The 23,758-nt window shown below is 41.6% G+C and overlaps 1 protein-coding gene across 1 annotated transcript in view; it reads left to right on the forward strand.

Annotated features, from left to right (window-relative positions):
* Positions 1-23,758, forward strand: part of RFX8 (regulatory factor X8) — a 73,418-nt gene that overhangs the window by 38,543 nt on the left and 11,117 nt on the right. Inside the window, exons 2-11 of the mRNA XM_071808075.1 lie at positions 927-1,156; positions 7,856-7,917; positions 9,409-9,495; positions 13,447-13,509; positions 15,020-15,083; positions 16,664-16,798; positions 16,884-16,961; positions 17,470-17,583; positions 18,197-18,347; positions 19,642-19,700. Coding sequence (XP_071664176.1) covers positions 927-1,156; positions 7,856-7,917; positions 9,409-9,495; positions 13,447-13,509; positions 15,020-15,083; positions 16,664-16,798; positions 16,884-16,961; positions 17,470-17,583; positions 18,197-18,347; positions 19,642-19,700 — 1,043 coding nt within the window. The remainder of the gene's footprint in view (positions 1-926; positions 1,157-7,855; positions 7,918-9,408; positions 9,496-13,446; positions 13,510-15,019; positions 15,084-16,663; positions 16,799-16,883; positions 16,962-17,469; positions 17,584-18,196; positions 18,348-19,641; positions 19,701-23,758) is intronic.

Genomic DNA, 23,758 nt, shown 5'->3' on the forward strand with positions numbered 1-23,758 from the left:
CTGTGTAAGCTGAATGTCCCACAGAGGTCAGTAGGCTATAGAGACACAACATCAGTCAATAACCAAGAACTGTAACTGAGGAAAGCTTCCACAATAAGTTATTAAGTACATTTATTGATGACAGATTGTACTGGTTACAATGTGTATAGTAACCTGTGTTTGGGGCAAACATCATTTTCAAGGCTTTGGTTCAGGGCCCTGTAAGCAAGTAGCATCCTCCCATGGGGTTCTCTACACAGCATGAGGCTTTACAGATTAAAAGCAACATGTATTATACATGACATCTGCGTGCACTGCTCCTCAAAAGCAAGCAACATTGAGGGGCTAGAAAACCAGCAATGTTCCACCATAAATTTCCCTTTCCTGGTCCCCTGTCCCACCCACCTTTAATATTTCTGTCTACCGACACGATGGCTTTGGTCATCTTGCCATAACAAAGTAAGCAAGCCTGTCTGTGACACACATGGGCTTTCAGCAGCTAATTAATGTGAGGAAACCATGGCAGTTTCTAAGATGCCGAGTGCTAGTGTAAACCAATGCTATCCACTAGGAAGCTTTTAGATGCTTCAACCATGCATAATTTATTTTCGCCAGTCACATGGCAATAAAGCTCATTTTGCATAATGGATACTCGCAATGGAAAAATGCTTACAGGGTTTCAGTGGAGCAGACGGCCCTTTCATCTGTATCAAAGAGACCTTAAACAATTACGGGAGCTTACAGTGTTTCTGTATTATAGAAAACTCCGAAAATAATGTTTTGAAGGCGTGCAAAGCCCTTTAAGGCAGCAGTTACCCTGTTCAAATGTACCGCCGCACAATTGTCCATTTACGCCTCTTCCCGGCGTCTTTGTGCCTCGGGATTTACATCGAATTCATTTTCTGACCTTTAAAAACAACCCCGATTCGGCCCCGGCGGACCCGGAGCCGGCCCCGCCGCTGCCGCTTGCGCTCGGCCGTGCGAGGGTTCCGCGGGGCGGGCGGGGGCCGGGCTGGAGGAGCCACCGCCCCGCGACCGGGAACCGGCGTCGGGGGCAGCGGCAGCCGCGCGAGGCCACCCGCCGCCCCACCGGCCGGTACCAACGGCCCCGGGACCGCCCGCCCGGGATGGCCGAAGGCAGCCCCACCTCCCTCCTGCACCTCTCCATCATCCGCTGGTGCGTGTCGCCCCCTTCCCCGCCGCCGGGGCCGGAGCGGGGCGGCTTGGGGAGACCCCCGGTGGAGGGTGAACGGGGCGGGGGCGCGGGAGGAGGTGGCCGCGCTGGTCGCCATCCGCCTCCCCTCGCCGTGGGGCTTGCAGGATCTGCCGGGAGGGCTTATCTCAGGGAGGGCAGGAGTCTTGCTTTTAGCACTTATGGCAGTTTTGTAAGACAAAAGCCTGGTTTGCTGTAAAGGCCCCATCTTAGAATCATAGAATAATACGGTTGGAAGAGACTCTCAGGATCATCGAGTCCAACCATAACCTAAATGTAGCACTAAACTATGTCCCTAAGAACCTCATCTAAACACCTTTTAAACACCTCCAGGGATGGCGACTCCACCACTTCCCTGGGCAGCCTGTTCCAATGCCTGACAACCCTTTCCATGAACAATTTTTTTCCCGATATCCAATCCAAACCTCCCTTTGTGCAACTTGAGGACATTTCCTCTCATCCTATCACTTGCTACTTGGGAGAAGAGACCAGCTCTCTCCATGCTACAACCTCCTTTCAGGCAGTGGCAGAGAGCAATACAGTCTCCCCACAGCCTCCTTTTCTCCAGGCTGAACAGCCCCAGTTCCCTCAGCCGTTCCTCATTAGGCTTGTGCTCCAGATCCCTCACCAGCTTCATGGAGGTGCATAAATGATGCCATGAAAGTGGGGAACTTGCCCTGAAAATCCATCTCCCACCACAAGTCTTGATGACATGGAGATGGCTTGACATGATGCTGTAACGCAGACAGTGAGGACCAGCCTTGGCTGGACCACTCGTGGCTGGCGTGGTTTTACAATGCACCATGAATTGAATTATGGTTGGACTCTATGATCTTGAGGGTGTCTTCTTGATGACCTTGAGGGTCTCTTCCAACTGGAATTATTTTTATTGTATGAATGGCTGTGAGGCTGCAGAGCTGGTGTACTGAGTGATTGACATTCTCCAAGGTTATGTTTCCTTGAGGTGAAGGTAAGGGTTGAACACCTCAGAGAGATACCTTCTGTGGTGGAGTAAGGTTGTCACCATCATTTTCTTGTACTTTGAGAAGAGTGTTATCTACCGTGTGACAACCAAAGGGAAAATAGGCTTACTTTCCTTTTTTCCCGAAGCACAGATGAGTCCAGCTAGTAAACAGTGTTGAAGCGTTGTGTGACAACACACACAATCGAACTTTTAACTTGACAGCAAGTAATCTTAAATCTTCTTTTCCCCTCTCAGTAATACCTGAGCAGCAGGAGTTAGTCTGTTTTGCTGTCATATAGATACCACTAGTCCCATTTTAAAAGGACTGAAGGAAGAGGTTCACCCAAGATCATCCAACAAGTTTGAGACACTACAGAAAACTGGATCATAAACAACCCTTGAAAGGATGAACCAATGATTTTTTCATCACAATAACCTTACAAATCACCTTCTAATGTTTTGAAAATTTTTCAATATTTAGATTCCTTTTACAGTTGGTGCATTGACAATAGCAAACTAGATTTTGGTCCAGAAATGGTTTACAGCAAATTTACAAATCTCTATAATGGCCTGGCTGCCAAAGGTTCACATATAACAGGTGGCAAATTCCAAAAACCTGTAGTTCATTTGAGGTCCTGGAACCAACCAGCTAATAATTTCAATGGAAAGTGTGGATAGAAAGTAACACATAAATAGAGGAGGTGTGCTTTTTCTTTACCATCCATCTTTATCCTTTGCAACTCTTTCCTTTTCTATTTGTTGTCTTTATTAACAGTTTTGTTTTGATGCATGCCTTGAACACTCAGATTTTGAGAATCTCAGGTCTAATAGGCAAGAACATGAGCGCTGTGCTCTCTGTGGATTTTTTTTTTCTTGATAGACAGTATTTTTGTATTATGTGTCAGCACTAAGAAGGTGTTTGACTTGTTATTTGAGAAAGGCTGGCAGTTTAATAGACGATATATTCACAAAATTAAATTGCCAAATATTTTGTCATTAAATAGTTAAATGCTGAGGCAAAACTATTGGCAGAAACCAGCTACTGAAGCATGAATTAATTTCTGCTGCACTTCAAATTACTCTTGTGGTGTTATATTAAGGATGAATTTGGACTTAGGTTTAATCTCCTCTGGGACTGCTAAATTATGAAGGGTTTTGTGATGGTTGCTCTAGAAGAAACAAGCATTTCTGCCTGCTGGGAGGCAGAAGCTCAGTCAGGACTCTTGCCTAGAATAAAGTTCATTTACCTTTCAGCCCCATGCTGAGAAACACCCCATTAGCGTGGCAGATCCCCAATCTTTGGTGCAGGTTCCTGCTCATGCCTTGCCGTGAAGCCTTTGCTGTGGGGTGGTGGGGCTTGAGGTGGTGAGGAGCTGGTGAGGAGCTGGTGAGGAGCTGGTGAGGAGCTGAGCACAGCTCAGACCATGTACTTGGCGGCACCAGCCTCTTGGGTTGGCGGGTGAGAAGATGGGCTCCAAGGAGGTAAAAGTGAGGCATTTTGGGGCATTCTACTAGGGAAAGGGAAACCTGGGGGAGACAGTCAGTCTTCTTTCCTGGAGAAAGGGCATGAATAAAAGGTGAGATAGATATCATCAGACTGCACAGCAGTCATGGTCTTGCCTAGTCTGCTCTAGCAAGCCAGTTTGCCAAAGACTTTATCCACTATCTACTGCCAATACAGCTAATACAGGAAGATAAACAATGGGTCGCCTGAAATCAGACTACTAATAAAACAGAGGATGCTGATTTAAAATTTGACAAGCTTATCTCACCTGATGATTATGAAAAGTCTGCTTTCTCAACCAACTCGATTATCAGTAAAGACACAGTGAGTAACTGGCACTGTGCTGCACTAGTATTCAGCTGATAAACTAATTAAATATGCATAAATCATTTGATATAACGGAAGCAGAGTCACAGTAAGAAAACACTGTCATACGATCAGTGTGTCATTCTTTGAAAATTAATCTCTCTGCTTCTCTGCTCCAGCTTTGCTCTTGTATTTGTACTGCAGGTGGCTATTATCTTCTGACTTTAAAACTGTTGGCATTATCTCATAACTAAAAGGGGTTTTTTCTGGTGACGGTAACTCTTTAGGCTAATGAACAACTAAGGTTGTCTTCCTCACCTTATTCACAGAAGCAGTTGCATTTACTTGAGTATGACCATTCTGATAAGTAGGATGCACAAAGGATTTGGCCAAAGAATGAGTATTTAAAGACCTAAACCAGTTCCAGTCCCAGTAGTTCTATTAAATAGGAACTCTAAATTAAAATTCTCTTATTATACTTGAGCTAAAATCAATGAGGTTGTATAAGAACAGAATTTGGTCCTTTGTAGTTCATGCACTGTCCATCCCAAAACACCATATCACACATTTTAGATGGAAAAATGCTCATATTATTATCTTTGGTATAGTGGAGACCTTTCTAAATAGAGGATCAAAGTTACATCCTTTGATGTAACAACAATTACGACGCAAGAGATACTAATACTTTCCGTATTGATGTTGATATTATAATGATATTATTAAGTTGTATTTTTTAATTAAAAATTGTGAGATCTATTAAATTTATTAGCAGAGTTTCACATGACCTCTCTTACACTTCAGAAACTAGCAAACTAGAACTTTAAAAGTTAAAAACCAAACATACTATATATATATATATATATATATATATATATATATATATATATGCATGAAAATGTACTTTTCCCCCCCAGAATACAGATTAACATGAAAGGACTAGCTATCTTTGATTCTACACTTCCATAAAAACAGAGTATCTAATTACAGAGTTCACTGTAAACCTGATGAGGTATTGAAATCATAAGGTAACAATTATTTTTTCTAATTCTGACATAAATCAATTGATGTTTTTGTTTTAAAGGATAGCTGATAATTTCTATCTGTGTGAAGGATGCACTGTACCCCGTTGGCTACTATATGAATTGTATATGGAAAGCTGCTGTCCAAACTCCAAGTATCAAGTAAATTCAGCCACCTTTGGAAAGGTACAGAGTAGATAGGATATGTAAGATAAGAAGCAGAGATACCTAAACAGAAAATCTGATGATCAAATATGCACACTGTATGTCAAAAGATACTAAATAACAGAGAAGAATTAATATGTAATGTATTATGTTTGTGCCTTTTCTACCATATTTCTGGTAAGCCCTCACGTAGACACAGTTGTACTGTATTGTCTGGGATGGAGTATATTTTCTTCATGGAAGTGTTGTATGTTACACTCACAAAGATTTCTGTGCCAATATATTTTAGAAAACTTTACCAGGATAAACAGTGCAAGGTTGAACTTGTCCTAAGGAGCTGATTCTTCTCTCCTTAAAAGACTCCTTTGGTTTTTATATAATTTTATACTTTCTTTTTAAGCACACGTGGGGAGATTTTCCTTCGAACACACACTTAAAAAGTTGTTATAGAATCATCCAAACAAACGCAGAGGTAAAACCCAATCTTCTTCAAACAGTTCTACTTTTCCAATACACAGAGATTGATACAACCTACAGAGCAATAACCACTTAGAAATCCTAACTGCAACAAACGCTCATAGCTATTCAACTTCATTTAACAAATTACGGAAGCAGGAATGCCTTGTGATTATTTGTTGCTCAAAACTTTTTGCCCAGAATCTCCTATTTTTACTGCCAATATTTTTCTATTAGTGCCCATGCTAAGAGCTACTAAGCATTGTCTTAACACTAACACAAAATAGTTTAAGTAATAGTTGTACCTGAAATCAATTTCATTTGTGTGGGTGACCTTGTTTTAGGAATCATTTATCTCAGTCCAGTTGAATCTATTTTTTTTTACTGGGTAACCTGAATCACTCTCACCAAAAATTAAGATTTGAGTGAGTGATCCAGTGTGATTCGTTACTCTGGCTTAATGGTAATCCCCCATCAACCAAGCCCATGGGTAGAATTTGCCTGGCTCAGTGTAGATGTCTGCCATGAAGCTAGTCACCTTAAAATCTCTTGGTAGCCAATGGAGACAATAAGTAGTTACATATGATTCTTCTCACCCGAAATGAGTCATGTCAGGCAGCTCAGATGAAATATGCCTCAGAATTGCCTGTTTTTCTCCATTGACTACAGAGTCTACAGTGACTAGCTTAGACATCTCTGTCCTGTAGCCACGTAGGTAAAATTAATCCCACCCTGTCTGTACACTTTGAGGTACTCCAGCATGACTGAGTTACCATCTGTAAGCTAAACCTGCTTGTGGTTAATTCATTTTAGCTTTATGTTGGGACAGGCGTGGATGAAGAATGAGTTTGGTCACGCAGAAGAGCTTAGCTGGTGAGCCATAGCTGCTATAGGTTGGTGCTTGCAACTGTTTGCTCACAGCCTTTACTGACCCAGGACATTGCAGGGCAAGTTAACACATCCCAAGTGATCAAGCTGGGCTGCAGCTCCCCAGTGGCTTGAAAAGGTTCTTCTGCAGCAGGAAGGGGGACCAAGTAGCGAGAGGCTGAAGGGGGCAGGAACTACAGCAACCCTGGCTTAAACTTAGGCTACACAAGCAATTGGTTACCACAACCTAGCTAATGGTCTGAGCTATTAATAACTCATCAAGCTGTAGTAACCTGACTGCATTGCATGGACTATAAGGACTTCTGCAGTCAAGCCCCGTGTGAATAAAACTGTCGTGACACTACTAATCTCATCTGCCCTGAACACACTACTGTCGCTGAAGAAGAGGCAATGGGAATAAGCATGTGTCTCATGTCACATAGATCCATAGGCTGTCCTTTTAGGAAAAGGGGATTATGCTAAAACACCAGCTTGAGAAAGGGAACAGCTGAGGTGGGTGCATGCAGAACATGTAAAGAACAGGACCACTCCAACACTGTTCAAACTGAAGCTCCACGTTAGTGTGAGCTGGTGAAATTTGTCCTTTGGACAAGCAAAGTGCACTTTGCACAGAGTTCAAACTTTGCAATGCCAAGTAAAGGCTCCCCTCACTAACTTTGAGTACTCAACCCTCTTTTCCGGCTATACAGGGAATTTTAGCTCCAGCTGTTCTGGGTTAGTCTCTGTCTTCACAAGACAGCTCATGCGGAATAATCGTAGTGAAGTGGATTATTACCCTGACAGTATCTTATTACTCTGTAGGGCCTAACCTTGACAGATGCTGTGTGACCTCAGTTCATATTTACCACCACAGTGGTCAAAAGGTCGCTTTGCAGCTTGATGATTCAGTTCCTTTTAAAACAGATAAGTCAGGCCCTATCCTGCGAGTATTCCTTGCAAGAGTGAGTGGGTGGGCTAAGTCTCTTGTGCAAGTCCAACTTGAATCAGTAAGGCTTGCAGGACTGTGAGAGTACTGGAGAATCATGGCATCTTCAAGTTGCCCCAGGTGATATATCTCACCTGACTGTGGGTGGTCTGGTGTGTGCACTGACTGTGTTCCAGGGCAAGGTAAAACAGACTAATCTAAAGAATTCCCTACCTGAGGGAGGAAATCCTTTAAATTACTTAGATTTCGATCCACAAAAGTCTGATTGAGTTCAGTTCAGCAGTTACCATTTGAGAGGTATGTAAGAACAGGTATTAGCCTGCAAATAATGGAAAGCAAAACAAGTGATTAAGGATAAAAAATGTAGCAGATATGTTTTTGCATTTTAGAATGAATTTACTGAGTATCTCTGATTCTTTTTTTTTTTTCCCCCCAGCTCATTCGGTTAGTTTTCCCAGGTCTGGGGACAAGAAGGCTGGGCACAAGAGGGAGTACCAGGTATTTAGTTTGCGTCCTTTGTTCAAAAATGTTATTTATAACTGTTCTAATAAAATTTAGAAACAGCTGAATTTTCAGCTCCACCGCTGTAATACAGCAGCCAAATTGTTGGTTGCAAGTCTGTAATACACTGCAAGACCCAGAGTGACTTGTGATGTCACCCAGTACATTAAAATAAAGTTAATTCCATGAAGATCACCACCTGAGAGCTGCTTTGATAGGGCATGAATGCCAGATCAGGCTGGTTTTAAAAAAATCAGTGCTCCAATTTGTACTGGCTATTACAGCCTGTGTTGCATGAGGCACCTGCCAGACATCACAACCTTACTCAGAGCTCTTGAGACACGGGGTCAGGAAAGCCTGTCTCCGGGATGCATGGGGGTGGCAGCCGTGACTAATGTTTGTGTTGTGCTTTTCATCCTTGCACATATCTGTGGAGTGACCCAGCATGTATTGGTGGTCAAGGGAAATGTTGTAAACAGTTTAAAACCATTTAAATCAGACCATCTTAGATCCTCCTCCTACACTCCTTTCTTTTCACTTCCCTCTCTTCTAGAGCATAGAGAGTTTGATACTCTTTCATTGATTCAATATCTGAACTTATAATCACACTCCGAACATCCAGACTGGAAAAAGGGCTGTTTTAAGGGCACTGAGACAGAGTAATTTAAAAAGCATTTTGAGTAGCTATCAAGTACTGGCTTTGAGACTGACATGCCCTTACTTGATCTGCGACTTTTATCCACTAGTCTGGACTTGCTATCAGCTTGATTCAGCAAGATCCTTTATTTTGGGAGTGCCTCACCACAGACACTCCCAGACTTCTCCTCATAGCTGGCAGGATTTGAGACAGTGTGTGATAGCCCCGAGCCTCAATGCTCTCTCTTCCCCCCAGCAGAAGGTTACATTCTGTTGGTTGCTGGTGGTCCCAAACCCTTGCTCCCCTGGCTTCCCAGTGACCCAGCCTGGCCAGAGCCAACTGGTAGAACCTGGGAAGCAAAGATGGTGACCCTGTTACTCATCAAGGTTGGCATAAACCTTAGAGAAGGTCTGGAGGGATTTTAGCTTGCCATGACCACTGATGTGCCACCCAGTCTCTAAGCTGCTGCGAATGGCTGTGGAACACCTGCACCACATCCTTAAACTGCCATGTGGACGTGGGGCCCTCTGTCAGCTGGGACTCTGGTCCCTGACTTCACTGAGTGTTCTGTACAAATCTGCTGCAACCCATGCACCAGCTTATGTTTGCTCATTTAGAAGAAGGTATCATTCCAGGCCAAAACTGTTAAAAAGTTTTCAAAGAGTCTGTGCAATTATCTTCTGTATGTGACAACACGTTTTCAACAGAATTTTAAAAAACAAATGTACCTTATTTTACTCGATCTTTTCTTGTTTAAATGGGATGATTATCTGCTTTCAAATGAGGAATATGACTTATTTATTGGTTTATTGAAAATCATATGCTCATCAGTTCATATATTTTTTTCCTAGGTATCATTACAATGGAATAGCTATCAAGAAGAACTCTTCCTTTTATGCACGTTATTGCTCTCTTCTGTCTGAAAAAAATTATCACAGGTTTGTTTTTCTGAATGTTTTAATCATAAAATGCCACATGACAGTCTATATATTGTCTGTATATAAAAGTCTGTAAATCATCTATTGGACATTGACAACAGTATTATATTTTTCTTATTATTATACACAATATAAAAGTACTATGCCCTTAAGTGCTGTGCTCTAACAGAGAAGCTCCATTTTGAAAATGTGCCCCGCCTAATCAGACTTTCTTGAATTGGACGTTTTAGCCACATAGATCTTAAAAGCAATAACTTGAGCCAAACTTAAAACAGGAGCTTAATATATTGAGACTCTAAGAGTTCAAATAAATATATTGGCATTCTAGCACCTTCTGTATTAAACAGTAGGCTGAAGAGACATGCATTAAATGCACTGTTGTGCAGAGTCCTACACATAATCATGTTATCTGAGGTTTTTTTGCTACTTGAAACAATGAGGTATATTACTTTGAAAATACTTCCCTCAATTTGTTTTAAAATTTCGGATTTTAAAATCACCTCTTTTAAGGAAACAACAATGAGAAATGCATAAGATGATTATGAATTGATTGCAAAAATTAAAAGTCTGAAAGTAACTGATAAATGCAAGATACTTTGTCAGACTAAACTGTAGACGTGAGCACATTCCAGTTGCAGGCAGATGAGGAAGAGTTCTCATAGATAAGCTCATGGTTGAGGTAAACAAACCACAGACTTGTGTTTCTCCTCAGAAAAAAAGGAAGATAAATGCTGCCACCCCTTAGCAGTTTTACACTTCTTTTTAATGCACAGAAGAAAAATAGGTGCAGCATATGCCTTGGACTTTGGAGACCAGGCTTATATCCTCACTCTCTTACAGACTTGTACATTACTTTAATGTCTATACAGATAAATTCTGTGCTTTGGTTTCCATTCTTTAAAATAGAGCTATAGCATATTTCTATAGCATGAATGTTAGAGGGATACTATTAGCCTGTTAGGCACCCAGATACTTTGAGGACGACAAAAGTTGCTTCAGTGTCTGTGAAATTTCACATGATAGTTACTTAACTGAATGCACACTCCACGAGAGAATGGAAAAATATACCCGTAGGTTTATTGTCCTTCTCCATGGGTTTTGCAGCAGAGTAATGTTGCAGAAGTCCATAGAGTGACAGCAGTAAAGAATAGGACATGGCAGAGGATCAGGTTCAGCAGGCGATCGAGTGGCAATAGGTTATTGTGAGACCAAACAAATGATTCATAGGCAACTCGAGGCTCATTTCGCATGGGGCTCTTACTGAAGTGATATCCCTTGCTACCTGTGCACCCAGTATAACCAGAACAGGCCTTAGAGTTGACATCTGTAATGAGGAAAAGTCTTGGCCACTGTTCGAGGAACACTGCAAGTCTGTGGCTGCCTCTCTGGTGGTATTTCTTCTTCAGGGAAAGAAAGGTGTTTCCCTGCAGCATCACCTGAATACGGTAACCTTGTTGGGCATAGTAGGAGAGCTGCTAGTTCTGGTCGTAGAAGAGATGAGAAAGAGAACAGAACAATTTTGATTGTTGCTCCTTTTCCTCCCGGCAGTGAAACATACTGAAAAATTACAAAAAGTAGAAGGGATCGAAGAAGCAGTGTTGGCTAAGTCCAGGCCAGGTGCAGAAACAAAGCCTTTAGCCACTGCTGGGAGCCAGAAGCCCCACATGTGCCAGCAGAGCTTGTGTCCTTGGCCCCCTCACAGAAACAAGCCACATTCCCTGCCAGGCTGGGGACACACTATAGCCTCTGCTTAACCTTAGGGGAGCTGCTGCACTGGCTGCAGGCCTCCCTCTCCTTCTCCACCAGCTGCCAGAGGCGCCTGCCCAGACACCTCCTCCTTATAAATTGTATTTCACTTGGTCAAACCAAGGAAAAAGGTGCTGGCATAACCAGTCATCTAGTGATCTTGATAAAGGTTCTTGAGACAACTTTTCAGATTTAACAAAAAATAAAAATCAAAATGTAAAGATCGTATTCAGAGAAAGATAATCTTTCTAGTTGCAATAGTGAACTCTTTTAACTACAAAATTATCTTGTCTGACACTTCCTTCCTCCTCACAGTTATAAGGAGTTGCTAAGCTGATGTGTGGAGACAGACAGCTGAAATTCGAACAGCTTTCACTCTAAATGCAGCCACGCGTCCCTGTCCTGAGCCAAGGTGCACACCTGCAACACCTGGGTGGCCAAGTGTTGCAGTTACTCCTTAGTGTCTGATAAAAGACAGCAGGGAAAAAAAAAGAAGAGAGAGAAAGCAGCAAAAAAAGCACAAAACACAGCCAGAGGTGCATGAGTAGTGCAGTTTAAAAAAAAAAAAAAATTAGGCCACATACAAAATAAGCAGCAGCTTCGATCAAATAAGTGAGTTTGTTTCCATCTGTATTTAGAGTTTTCTACATTCATTGCAAATAAGTAGGAACACATCAAGGAAATACCTCATCTTTACTGTCCTTTCAGTTCAGGGTTCAGTACTTTTTGAAATCAGAATTGTTTCTCATGATCCAATGAAGCTGATAAAACTAGCAGTAGCAAATTCTAGATTTTTTTTTAATAAGAAAATTGAAATTTAGAAAACAACTGAAGACTTTTTTACGTGCAAGAACAAATCTTCTTCTCACAGAGGTAATCTTATCATTGGAACAAGGGTATTTGACCCATAATATCTCAATATTTGAGAGTGCGTTGGTGTGGACATTTCTACATTATAGTGAAGAAGATTTTTCATATACCATTGCAGTGCAGTCCAAATGCTGATCTGTGAACCAGACTCAGCTAATGGGATGTATTTCACTGGCTTGTTGCCATTTCTCTCTGGCAGAGCCAGAGACTGTCTGTTTGAGTTGTAAATGTGTTCTAAATAGCTATTGCTCCCTCCAATGCCTGAATAGAGATCAACATGCAGATGCTTTTTTTTTGATGCACCTACCTGAGGGCAAGGTAGAGCTGGGAGCCCAGTTGAGAGACCGAGGCATCCACTAAACCTGCGGTCTGGTGAAGAAAAGAAGGGTTTCGAAACTGCGATCCACTCTCTCTAATTACTGGAAAGAATATTTATTGACCATATTGAGATATTCAGCAATTGACATGGTGCTAGTAGCACGAACTGGGCCCATTAAAAGTCTGGCAGGTTGGGAGCTTTGCTTGTTGGTATGATAGAAAGGGTAATAAGATTATAATGGTTTGCCTTTGACTACAAAGAAGGCATTTGCCTTTTGGTAGTCAGTGGGGCCTTGGATGTCTCAGGTGGCTGAGTTGGGGTGATATCGGTCTTATACAGCACCTGTTGGTTCATTTAGAAATTGTGGATTTTTTTAAGATATGCATACTGCAACTCTGATGATGATGATGTGAAAGTAGCACAAAGAAAAACAACTGTACCCACTGAGGCCGCCAAATGGATTATGGAGATTTAAGGAAATCTGGTGTTTTGCTGATTTGTGTTACAATGGGGTGTCCTCTAGGAATGGGAGCTTTGAGGATGAGCTCTCCCTAAAATGGTACCTGTTCTGGCAGATCAAGGAGGCTTGGCCTATGGCAGTGTTAAAAAATGCCAGTGAATTTTGGCTTCGTAAGAGTTACTTTATGGTTCTAATAATAGGGAAGGTTTGGGCTTCTGACTTTCTAGCAAAGCAAACCTATGATTTTTTTAATTTTAAAAAATCTGATATGATTCTAGCACATTATCTTTTCTAATCTCAGTGTAATCTGACAGTCAACAGCATGTACATTCACTACCCTTCCTCCTCTCTTTTTCCCTTTGTCCTTCCCATTCACCTCCTTTGTTAGCTCTTTTGTCATCCTCACCATTGTATTTCCCATTTTAGCTCTAGTTCCCACCTCACAGCATCATCCAAACTCTGCAAGAGATACTGTGAAATGCCTTGTGATTTTGCTGTCACCCATTTTCCCCTTCTCCCACCCACCTCCTCTTTTGTGTGTCCTGTCTTTACCCAGGCACAGCTCTCCAGGGGAAGGGAGCAGCTATGCCTGGCAGACGAGCCCCTCTGTGGGCACTGGGTGAGTCTGAACCCCCTTTGCTAACAGAGGGAGCACATAGATGTTAAATTCCCATAGGTATTTGCATTTAATCATCACCAAGCTCCTGGCTGGCTGCTGGGGTGCGGGAGGACCCACGCAGCACCCCTTCTCACTTAGGGGGGAGCGGGGAGCCAGCCTGCTGTGGGAGCCAGCCCACTGGAGGAGAGTGATGCTGATCTGTGTTACCATAGCAGCAGCAGAAGATACAGCTGGCCGCCTTCTCAGGGAGAGCAGGAGCTGGAAAATATTAATTAATTTTGTTTCACAGGCTTTAGAAATCTGCAGGAAGGACCCATTTGAAAGAAGCGTTATGAAACATCTCTACTTATACGTTCTCTCCTTTGTCCAGCCACCAACTCTAAAATGCCTGGGAGAAAATTGATAGCATTACCAAACACATCCCACATGAACATTGTGTTCTGCCTTGGGCAGCCCGTTTGGTTGTTTCGGTGGGGCACTGCCTTTATGGCAGAGAGTAGGGGCAGAGGGAAGGGTAATTTTTCAGGTGACAAGGTTCAGTCCTGTGGGCAGCAGGGAAGCGTGAGGAAGCATTTCCCATGGTTTGAGTTTCCAAGCAGATAAGCTGTTACATTTTGTCTGCTGTCCCTTCAGAATGTCCAGTGGTACCCTGGTTTCTAACACATCCCAGCAGTGAAACTCAGCAGCCAGGGTCTGACTAGATAGCCTGAGTGTTGGCAGTCACCAGTGGAAGCATATTTTCTACAAAGCCCTTGCCTGTCACCCTTCAAAAACAGCTGAGTCCAAAAGGACCCTGGAGTTTGAAATGCCTTCGCAGACAGTGAGCAGGTGTCAGCAGCAGATGGAGGCTTGACTGGAGGAATCCAGCTCTCACAGTACGTCCCTTTCCCAGAAATGTTGCCTTTCCCTCTTGTAGCATAAGCCTCAGCAAAACAGGCAGGGAGAGAGGCAGGAGATGGGAAAGCAAGAAGGCAGCCTCCTGTGCCCGCATCCTGGGCTTTTCAGCCAAAAGCCAGCGGTCAAGCCTTTGCAGGTCCAGGTGAATTCTGAACATGTGCAACATTGCAGCAGGCTTGCAAAGTAAATGGGTGACAATTGGAAAAAAAACAACAACCATCTAAAGTGATACGGAGTACAGAACACAGAATTGCTGTGAAATTAAAGCACAAGGATGATAGTGTTTTCATTATTTGCATGTTCATAATAGTTATCATCATTGCAAATTAACTGATTTTGGTGCAAAAAGTTGGAAGGCATTGCACTGTTAAATGCCCATTACCTTGCTGTCTTTATAATGAATGGCTCAGTTTTACCTTAAAATGAAGTTGCAATACTCATTAGAAAATCATGGGACTACTGAATGACAGGAAAGACAGAGGGGTCATTTCTCAAACACAATGCTCCGGCCTAGTGCACTGCATTCAGTTTGAGCTAATTTTCTTACTAAATGCAAAATAAATCGGTGGGCTTTTTAAAGGTTTTTTTTTTTCTGTTGTATATTTTACCACAGTGGAAATGCCTGCAGTTCTGAAGATGCAGCTGTTTACAAGAGCAAAAGCCAAAAAAAGATGACAGTGAGTTTTGGATACATTAAACTTATAACAAAATGTCTATCTATCTGTATGTATAATTAGAACTGCTGTATATGTTCTGGTGAAATACAGTTAACCCATCTTCTTCTTAAAAATAGTCTATGTCTGTGTAACCTCACTAAATGCTTACTTCTCCCACTCTTGTTTCACCTGGTAGCGAAATATTTTTGTTGTCTTAATGTCAGCTCATATAATTTCATCTGTGCTGTGGGTGGAAATTGTGGCTGACAACCCAGTTTTTGAGTATTAACGGAGTTAGTGAGGCACAATCTTCCGGGCCTGAGGCCCAGAGTGACAGACCCTCGTGCTGCTGAGCCATTTATGTTTTCAATGCGTTCAGAGTTTATTGGCATGAAAAGTATTTAAAGATAATACTAGGAAATGATTAAGAAAACAAGAGTGCAACCCCTGCCAGCAGGCTAGCAGGACTATGGGTCCTGTACTTGGCACTGGTGAGGCCCCACTTTGAATCTTGTGTTCAGTTTTGGGCCCCTCACTACAAGAAAGACGCTGAGGTGCTGGAGAGAGTGCAGAGAAGGGCAATGAAGCTGGTGAGGGGCCTGGAGCACAAGTCTGATGAGGAGAGGCTGAGGGAACTGGGGCTGTTCAGCCTGGAGAAAAGGAGGCTGAGGGGAGACCTTATCACGCTCTGCAACCACCTGAAAGGAGGTTGTAGCATGGAGGGGCTTGGTCTCTTCTCCCAAGTAGCAAGTGACAGGATGAGAGGAAATGGCCTCAAGTTGCACCAGGGGAGGTTTGGATTGGATATTAGGAATTTTTTTAATTGAAAGGGTTGTCAGGCATTGTAACAGGCTGCCCAGGGAAGTAGCGGAGCCACCATCCCTGGAGGTGTTTAAAAGACGTGTAGATGAGGCTTTTAGAGACATGGTTTAGTCCCAGTGTTAGGTTAACGGTTGGACTCAATGATCTTGAGTGTGTCTTACAGCCAGAATGATTTCATGATTCTGTGCTCACCAAAAAGAGTAGATTTGAGGCTGACCTGTGGCAGTTCTCCAATAAGCATGCTGCCATGGGATGGCTTGACATGGGGGTTGTTGGGAGCCAGCCAGCAGAGCATGAGCAACAAGCTTATGTGGGCCAAAGTGAGGAAAAAAGGAGGGACTGGATGTCTGTCTGATTTTTACAGAGCACTGGGGTGTGGTAATGAGTGCTCTGAATTGGATGTAATGACGGCTGATGAGAAATGTGCTGTCACCTCAGCAGCAGAACCAACTATCTGCAGCCTTATTTAGAAGGTTACAACTGTGACATGAGGGCTATAGAAAATATATGTGGAAGATATGTATAGCACTACATATTCACTGGCCTTAAAAATAAATTCATGTACTATTTGGGATTTAAACATTTAGTCAGCCATGTTTGTTTCTTTCATCCACCTCTACTTTCCAAAAAAAAGACAAGGATTCCTCTGAAGGAATACATCTTATTAAAAATCATGTTATACAATTTCAAGGAAGTACTTAATACCTTTAATAGAACTGACAAGATAATTGTCATTTTTTTTTTTTATTATTGTTCAAAATTAACTCTGATGCATTGAGAGCAAGAATTTGCAGTGTTCTCCATCTCTTGTTTATCTGAAGACTGAACAAGAGAGATATCAGTACCCTTGGCCTGAATTCAACAGAATTTATCTTTGGGAGCAAGAGCTAGGGAAGAAATACCCATACGAAATGGTACGTTCAAGTATTTGGTTATCACACAAGTTAGCTCTTTGCCTCTGTGATCTTTTTGTACCCACTTTTTGGTCTTTTTCTCCAGGTTGTCCTGCTTGTCAATGAGTATCACAGCCATTGTCAAGATCTTCTACATATGGTGAGAAAGGAAGAGCTTGACAAGGTATGCCTTTGCCTTAATAACACTCATTCTGATAACAGCAAACAACTCTAAGGATAAAATAATTTCTGTGTAGCTTATTGATGGTTTGATCTAAGGTAGATGATCATTTAGAGACAAAAGGAGAATTCAGTCAAATTATTTGGGAGCTCTTAACTAAAACAATATGTTCCAAGAATCGGAGTTTGTAGGCACATCCTGAACACTGCTGGCACATCAACAGGTCTGAGCCCAGCACAAAACACAAGGCCATAGACACATATATTTCATTAGATCCACATATCCACAGCACAATTCTTCATTTCTCTCCTCTTTCTTACGCTGCCTTGCAAGGTTCAGCTTGTTGCCCCAGGATGCTTGCACTTATGCTGGCACCCAGCCAAGATGGGGCCAGTCAGAGAGCCCAGCTCCACAGTTATTCTTTTGTTTATGTGTGCGGTTTTATTGAATTACGCTTCATATTTCACAAGGGCAAAATCAGTAAAAATTCATAAATGACTTTGTGCAACAGGTGGAAGATTGTATCATGTCATTCTGGAGGTCTCTGCAGCCTGAAAATATAGCATTTATGTCCTTGCCAGATGTATGCCAGCTGTTCAAAATCTATGACAGGCAGCTATTCAAGGTACCGTAGACTCACTTGTTTGTTGTGATTATGTTATTATGTGTTTGTATCTTTTTGGTAGTTCTACCTGAGGAGAAGAGCCAGCTGTTTCTTGTGTGCTGTACAACAGGATTTTAGTTTGTACCTCAAGTCTGTTCTTTGGCTTCTTTGGGACTTTTTAAGGAGTCAGTGGAAATTAAGATAACTTAGATTATTCCTTTGAAAGTCCCTAATATAAATGGAGTATGCTGTTATAAATGTGGTCTGTAGTTCTGGCATGAGGTTATGTGGTGGAAATTTCACCTAAAAACTGTTTTCCAAATTAGGAGTTATTTTTCCTGTGAGGACACTACTGCATTTCTTGGTGACATTCCACATAGAAATACGCAGTTTTTTGATAAAAATAATTTGCTCCTCATTTACAGCAGGTCATTAAGTAGTGTCTAATAATTAATTCAGGACATGATATTTATTTTTAAGATCTTTTTCCTTCCGCTAATAAATGTAGCTTAGCTGTTGTTTAATTGGAAGGAAAAAAATTAGCTTCTTTACACTTATATTTAAAGTATAAATACTATTTTGTTTCAAGCTGCTGTAAATACCTCTAGTAGACCAATCATGAATTGTATTCTAGGAAATGGAGGACATCTTACTTCATGATTTCCTGGAGGAGGTGCCTGTGCAACGCATTAAGTCAATGAGATTGTTCAGTAAAAATATTGAAGTTTGGCTGCTTAATGCTTTGAAAGAGTTTCCATTACCACTCCAAATATCTAAATCAAAAGGTATGTTTGAGTAATAGAGATATTTGCATAAAATAACCTTTGCTTAAATAGCAAAGAAGATTGTATTACAAGACTCTTACAGAAATTATTTTAAAAACTTTTTTAACTGATGCAACTTCGATAGTAGTGAGGACTAGAGCTAGTTGGCATGCATTTAAAAATAAATAGTCTCAGATAATGTGTGAGAACAAATTTAAGCCAAAATTATTCAAAATTAATGGTAAATTAAAGTGTATTTGAATCTTTTTAAAGATCTGTTCTTGCCATGATTGCTTTGGCTGTGCAGTCTGCCCCCTGAAATTTAGGTATTTTTCTGTCTTTTGACCTTGCAAGTGGTTTTATGCAGATAAATTAATTAATGGCTATAGCACAGTCCAATATAAACGGGAAAAAAAAAGGCCATATTCCCAGAGGGAAACTATGACTTTGCCTTTAGAGGGGGATTTGAAAAAATCTGTACTATACAAAGGTGTGTGTATATATGTGTGTGTTTATAAATATGTATGAATGTACATACACACATATATTTAATGATGCTGAAAATTCTGACTAAAACATGATGTTGCTCAGTTGCTCACTGAGTGCAGACCAACTGCTCAGAGGCAAAGCAGGGCTCCTGTGTAGAATAAAGATTGTATTAGCTTAAGGAAGGCTTGCAGATAGTCTTAATTCTGACATTTCTTACATTCGAATGCTTGACAGAGCAAACTTAGTAATGTGTTTTTAAAATGTGACTGCATGGAAATATAGGTAATTAATCAGCTGCAACTAAGAATCAGTGATTTTATATTATATTCTTGGAGCATGCTTGTCATAGTTGCAACACATTATAAACAGGGGAAAACAGAACCAAAGAAACTAAAGCTTATTAACAGTGCTGCAAAATTATAGGTGCATCGAGGTGGAAATGTAACCCCCCTAAACAAAATACAGGAGGTTTAGAATTAAGGTTGCTTTCATTCACCTTAAACCATACATGTAAATGAGTATTAGTCTTGATTAAGAAGTATTGCATGCAAAAATATACTAGAAGCATTTTTCCTGTGTGCCATGGGTTATCAGATTTGCAGTGAAGAAAGAGTGGTGACCTGGGCAGCTTACTTATGCTTGCAAGTCCTAAGCTGCCAGGGTCCACAGCCCATAGTGCTGGCTCGGTGCCTCCACTGTGCCCTCCCGTAGTCTTTGTAGCTCCCCTAGGGATCTACTTTCTAACTTAAAAGATCTGTCTTCATTAATGTCTTTTAGACTGTAAAATATTAATGATATGAAACATCTGTCTCTTCTTTTTTAACAGAAGTTACAGTGTTTATAAAAAGACTTGGGAGAAAGATAGACCTTTCTAACATGGCCAAGGTATGTTCCAGAATCCTTGAAACAAAAAAGCTGGTCATCTCATTCACTCAAGCAGTCCAAGCTATTTATGAGACGCTCCACTGTAGGACAAGAGCAGCAGCACAGGTGTTCTTAGCTGTAGACTGCCCATGGTCCAAACCATGTTCACCCTCCTACCTATCTCTTCCCACACCATGAGTATGCTGACAGGACCTTTTCCTCCCTCTGCATTAAGTGAAAGCTTCTGAGATATGGTCAATGATCCTCCATGGAGAGGAGAACACAGTAGCTGCAAGGGTCAGATGACAGTTTCCAGTATCTTCATTCAGCCATGCAAAACCCAGTTTTATTCTAAAATTTATTTTATGTTGTGTCCTGACTACTCTCTCTAACAAGTGCCACAGCAGCCTGCACAAGGGGAATCACTAATACATCAGCTGCAGAGAAGCTGCATGGTTGGGGAGCAGGGCAGGAGGTCTGTAAGGGCACAAGACCCTCAACTTTTTCATGGATCCCAGGGATCAGCTGGCAAAATCTTCTCCATCCTCTGAGCAGAGAGTGCTGAAAGGAATGCTGAAGGAAAGCACCTTCTGAACTTTTCTCCTCATGGGCACCACTCAGATTGGCTTTTTTCCTTGGGCAAAAAAACAGAAAATCTCTCTAACAATATCTCTACCTGCTTTTTGGTCCAGAGTATCATTCTTCTCAGCCACAGTGACAAAGGAGATGCATCCGGGTGCTGCATTTTTATCCCTTTGAACACTGCAAAGTGAATTGTTTCGTTTAGTACGGCGTTATAATGACAGGCTGTACCCTCCCTGCAGCATTCCTTCCATTGGTGTCCCTGGATACTTCCAGATCCTTGGGTTTTGAGGTGATCTGGGCAACAACAGAACAGATAGGTCATGAACAGGGAAGAAAGCAGAAAAGAACAGGTGGTATGTTGTCTCCTCTCCTTCAAACACCAAGTACAAGATTCTCCCAACTTGCCATGTGGCTTAAATTACTACATTGTTTCCCCACAATAAAGGGAGAAAGGAAGGGAACTGTGGCTTAATGAACTGTATGGTATTGCCACGTTCTTCCTCAATAAACGCAGCTTCTCTTTATCGAAAAACTCATCACCAACAACATAAAAAAGACACACGTCACTTTAAAAAGGTTTTTAAAAATTGTAATAATACACAAATATGCACCGGTGTACTAACACAGGCAAAAGGTTCACTTCTGTGAGGTGCTGAGCACTCACAGTTCCCATATACTGCAGCAGTTCTTAGAGATACTAAATACCTGAAAAGCTCAGCTTTGTGTGTTTTGAAGGAGTGTTCTTGTGCGTCGAAGGACATGATCAAGCAAGACTGCAAGTGCCTGCTGTTCCCAGTCATTTGCATTTGCTTTGCATACTCAGAATATACATCATCCTTGTGCTGAAGCCATGATGTCAAGGGGCTGGTTGTAGGTTTTCAACTCTTCCCTGCTTATTCTTAATGCACAGAAAAGCTACAGAGGGTCAACAATTAATTTACACCCTCAAGATTTAGGGCAAGAGAATTGCAGCCTGCATTGGGGGGGATTCTCTAGCAGCAGCCTTTGACTGGTCTGCATCCCCTTTATGCTCTTTAACTGACACAAAGTGAACCTCGCAGACCTCAGAATCTGGGTCAGATCAACGCTTACAGCTGAGCACATCCTTAGCCTGGTTCTTGTTCATGTTAACAAGCTCTTGGCTCTGTTCTCACAAGCAAATGATGTTTGCACCTTCTCTAGAGCCTCTTTAAAATACAAAGGGAAGGGCAAAGGAGTTCTGGTGTACGTGGTGATTAGTCCCATCGGCAAGTGAAAAACAATAGTTTCAATAAATAAAATTATGCAAGCCTTGTAAATTAGCATCCCCATGAGTCTTTCAGCAGTGATACAGTCTCTATTACAACTTCTGCTGGAGATCTTGCCAAAGCCATGGATACTGGGCTCCAGCAAAGCAGAATAGGAAACAAATATCAGCTAAACATTCCCCTGCAAATATATCCTTCTGTCCAACACACACCAGAAGATGGTTAGCTAAACATCACAGGTGTTTAAAATTTTCAGCTTGTGAGGAACATGCAGATGCTTAGTGAAGAGGCAGATGTCCCTCAGAAAGGACTGTTGAGTGGTTTAGTCAGCCAGACCCAGGCTTGTGTGGACTTGTAGCCTATTTCTCCTGGTGGCTCTCATCAGTCCTCCTCCAGTGTATGCTCCTGGCTTCTACAAATCTGAGGTGAAGGTTGTATCCACATCTTGGTATTTAATAGCTTGATTTTGGCATCCATAACACCCTGGGGTAGTGAGTTCCAGGGTTTGATTATTTATTGAGTGAAAAAGTACTTAATTTTATTAACTTTAACATTTCTGCCCTTCTTCATGTAATTCTCCCTGTAAACCTCCATCACATCCTCCCTCAGCTATTTCTATTTGAAGTTCATCTCATCTTCCTACATAGGAGTCATTTGATATTTCTAATCATCCTTCTCAGGTTTTTTTTGTCTAAAATACACCTTGAATTTCAACCAGAGATGGATGGTCAAAGCAGGTGAGAGTGTCCTACTGAGAAGTATTACACTATGGAGGAGCTGTGTAACTGCAGCCTCCACATGGTGTAACCACACCAGCCCTTGTAGAATACTTTGCAATGACTTAGCCACCTGGTGAGAAAACAGGAACAATTTTGGCAGGGTCAGCATTCAAAAGAAAAAAAAAAAGTAACTTTCCCATCATGTGCAGATAAAGCAGGCTGACAGCTGCTACTACCTGGACATGCAGAAGTAATTAGAGCATAAAAAGGTGTGAGTTCCCTGTGAGAAAGGAATGTGAATATGTTGCTTGTTGTTTCTTCGGGCTGATTCCTGCCTCTGGTAACCTGTATTTAAGTGTTGTCGGAGCAGACGCTCAATCAGTTAGAGCATTTTAACCGGGGGCCACATCAGCCTCGCGGTTGCCTTCAAAGGGCCGAATGTAATTTTAGGACTTCATACATTTATACATTTGGCCCTTTGAAGGCAACCGCGAGGCTGATGTGGCCCCCGGTTAAAATGTGTTTGACACCCCTGATTTAGAGAATTATATTTAGTGAAGTGCATTAGCTAAAGTGACTGGTGTAAAACCGGGGCATAAAGAGGGGTACTGGCAGCCTGCTGAAGGTGCTGCCCCCGGTAGTTCCCAGCCTTTGGCTCATGTCCTCTTGTTGCAAGCAGCAGCTCTCCTTCTGACACTAGAAACTCCAGTAAGGTAAAAGACTTAGTCTTTAACTTAGCTGAAAGGGATTACCAAGTGAGAATCAGAGTGCCTTTTGTATTTCAGTAAAGCTAGCAGAAGGATGAAAAAGAAACATTGCCGGATTGGGAATTATGTTTGCACACAAATGGGCAGCTGCATTCTCTGCTGCTTGTGGGGGCATGGTAAGCCTCTGGCGTATTAGATTTTTTAAAACATTTACGAATCCTGAGGTTTTTCTAAATTTTACAAAAAATATTTTTCCTCTGTAAGGTCACACTGGACATGAATTATTCATATAAAAGCCTGAAATTCAACAAAGGCTTTAGGTTCTTACTGATCTCAGTATGGAAGTGAGAGACAAAGTGAGAGATTAACAAATTTTAATGGATTAAGGTTTAATTTCCTTCATCGTTTCCATCTTTTCATCAAGAATCTGGAGCAATACTGTTTGATATTAGCAATGGAATTTAAAAAAAAAAAAAAAAGAAAAGGTTCAGAGATAAGGATCAAAGTTAGGCTGAAAATTGCTTGCAATATCTAGCTACTTTTGGGGACAAATATGAAGCCAGACTCATTCACAAATTACTCATAAGCAGATAAATGGGATAAAATCCCAACTAATTTTAACTGGCACCACATTTATAATGTTGTTTTTGTCTTCTCAAAGGTTTGGGCAGCTTGAGAAGACTTGCCTTCTAATTTAATTGAAGCATATACTAAGGACAAGTAACATCAAGGGAAAGTCAGCCCTGATACACAATTCCATGTTTCAGACAAAATACCATTATTTGGTGTAACTATAACAACTCTGGGCAAAACCAATTGCT

Source organism: Patagioenas fasciata, chromosome 1 (assembly GCF_037038585.1).
Source record: "Patagioenas fasciata isolate bPatFas1 chromosome 1, bPatFas1.hap1, whole genome shotgun sequence".
Classification (NCBI taxonomy): domain Eukaryota; kingdom Metazoa; phylum Chordata; class Aves; order Columbiformes; family Columbidae; genus Patagioenas; species Patagioenas fasciata.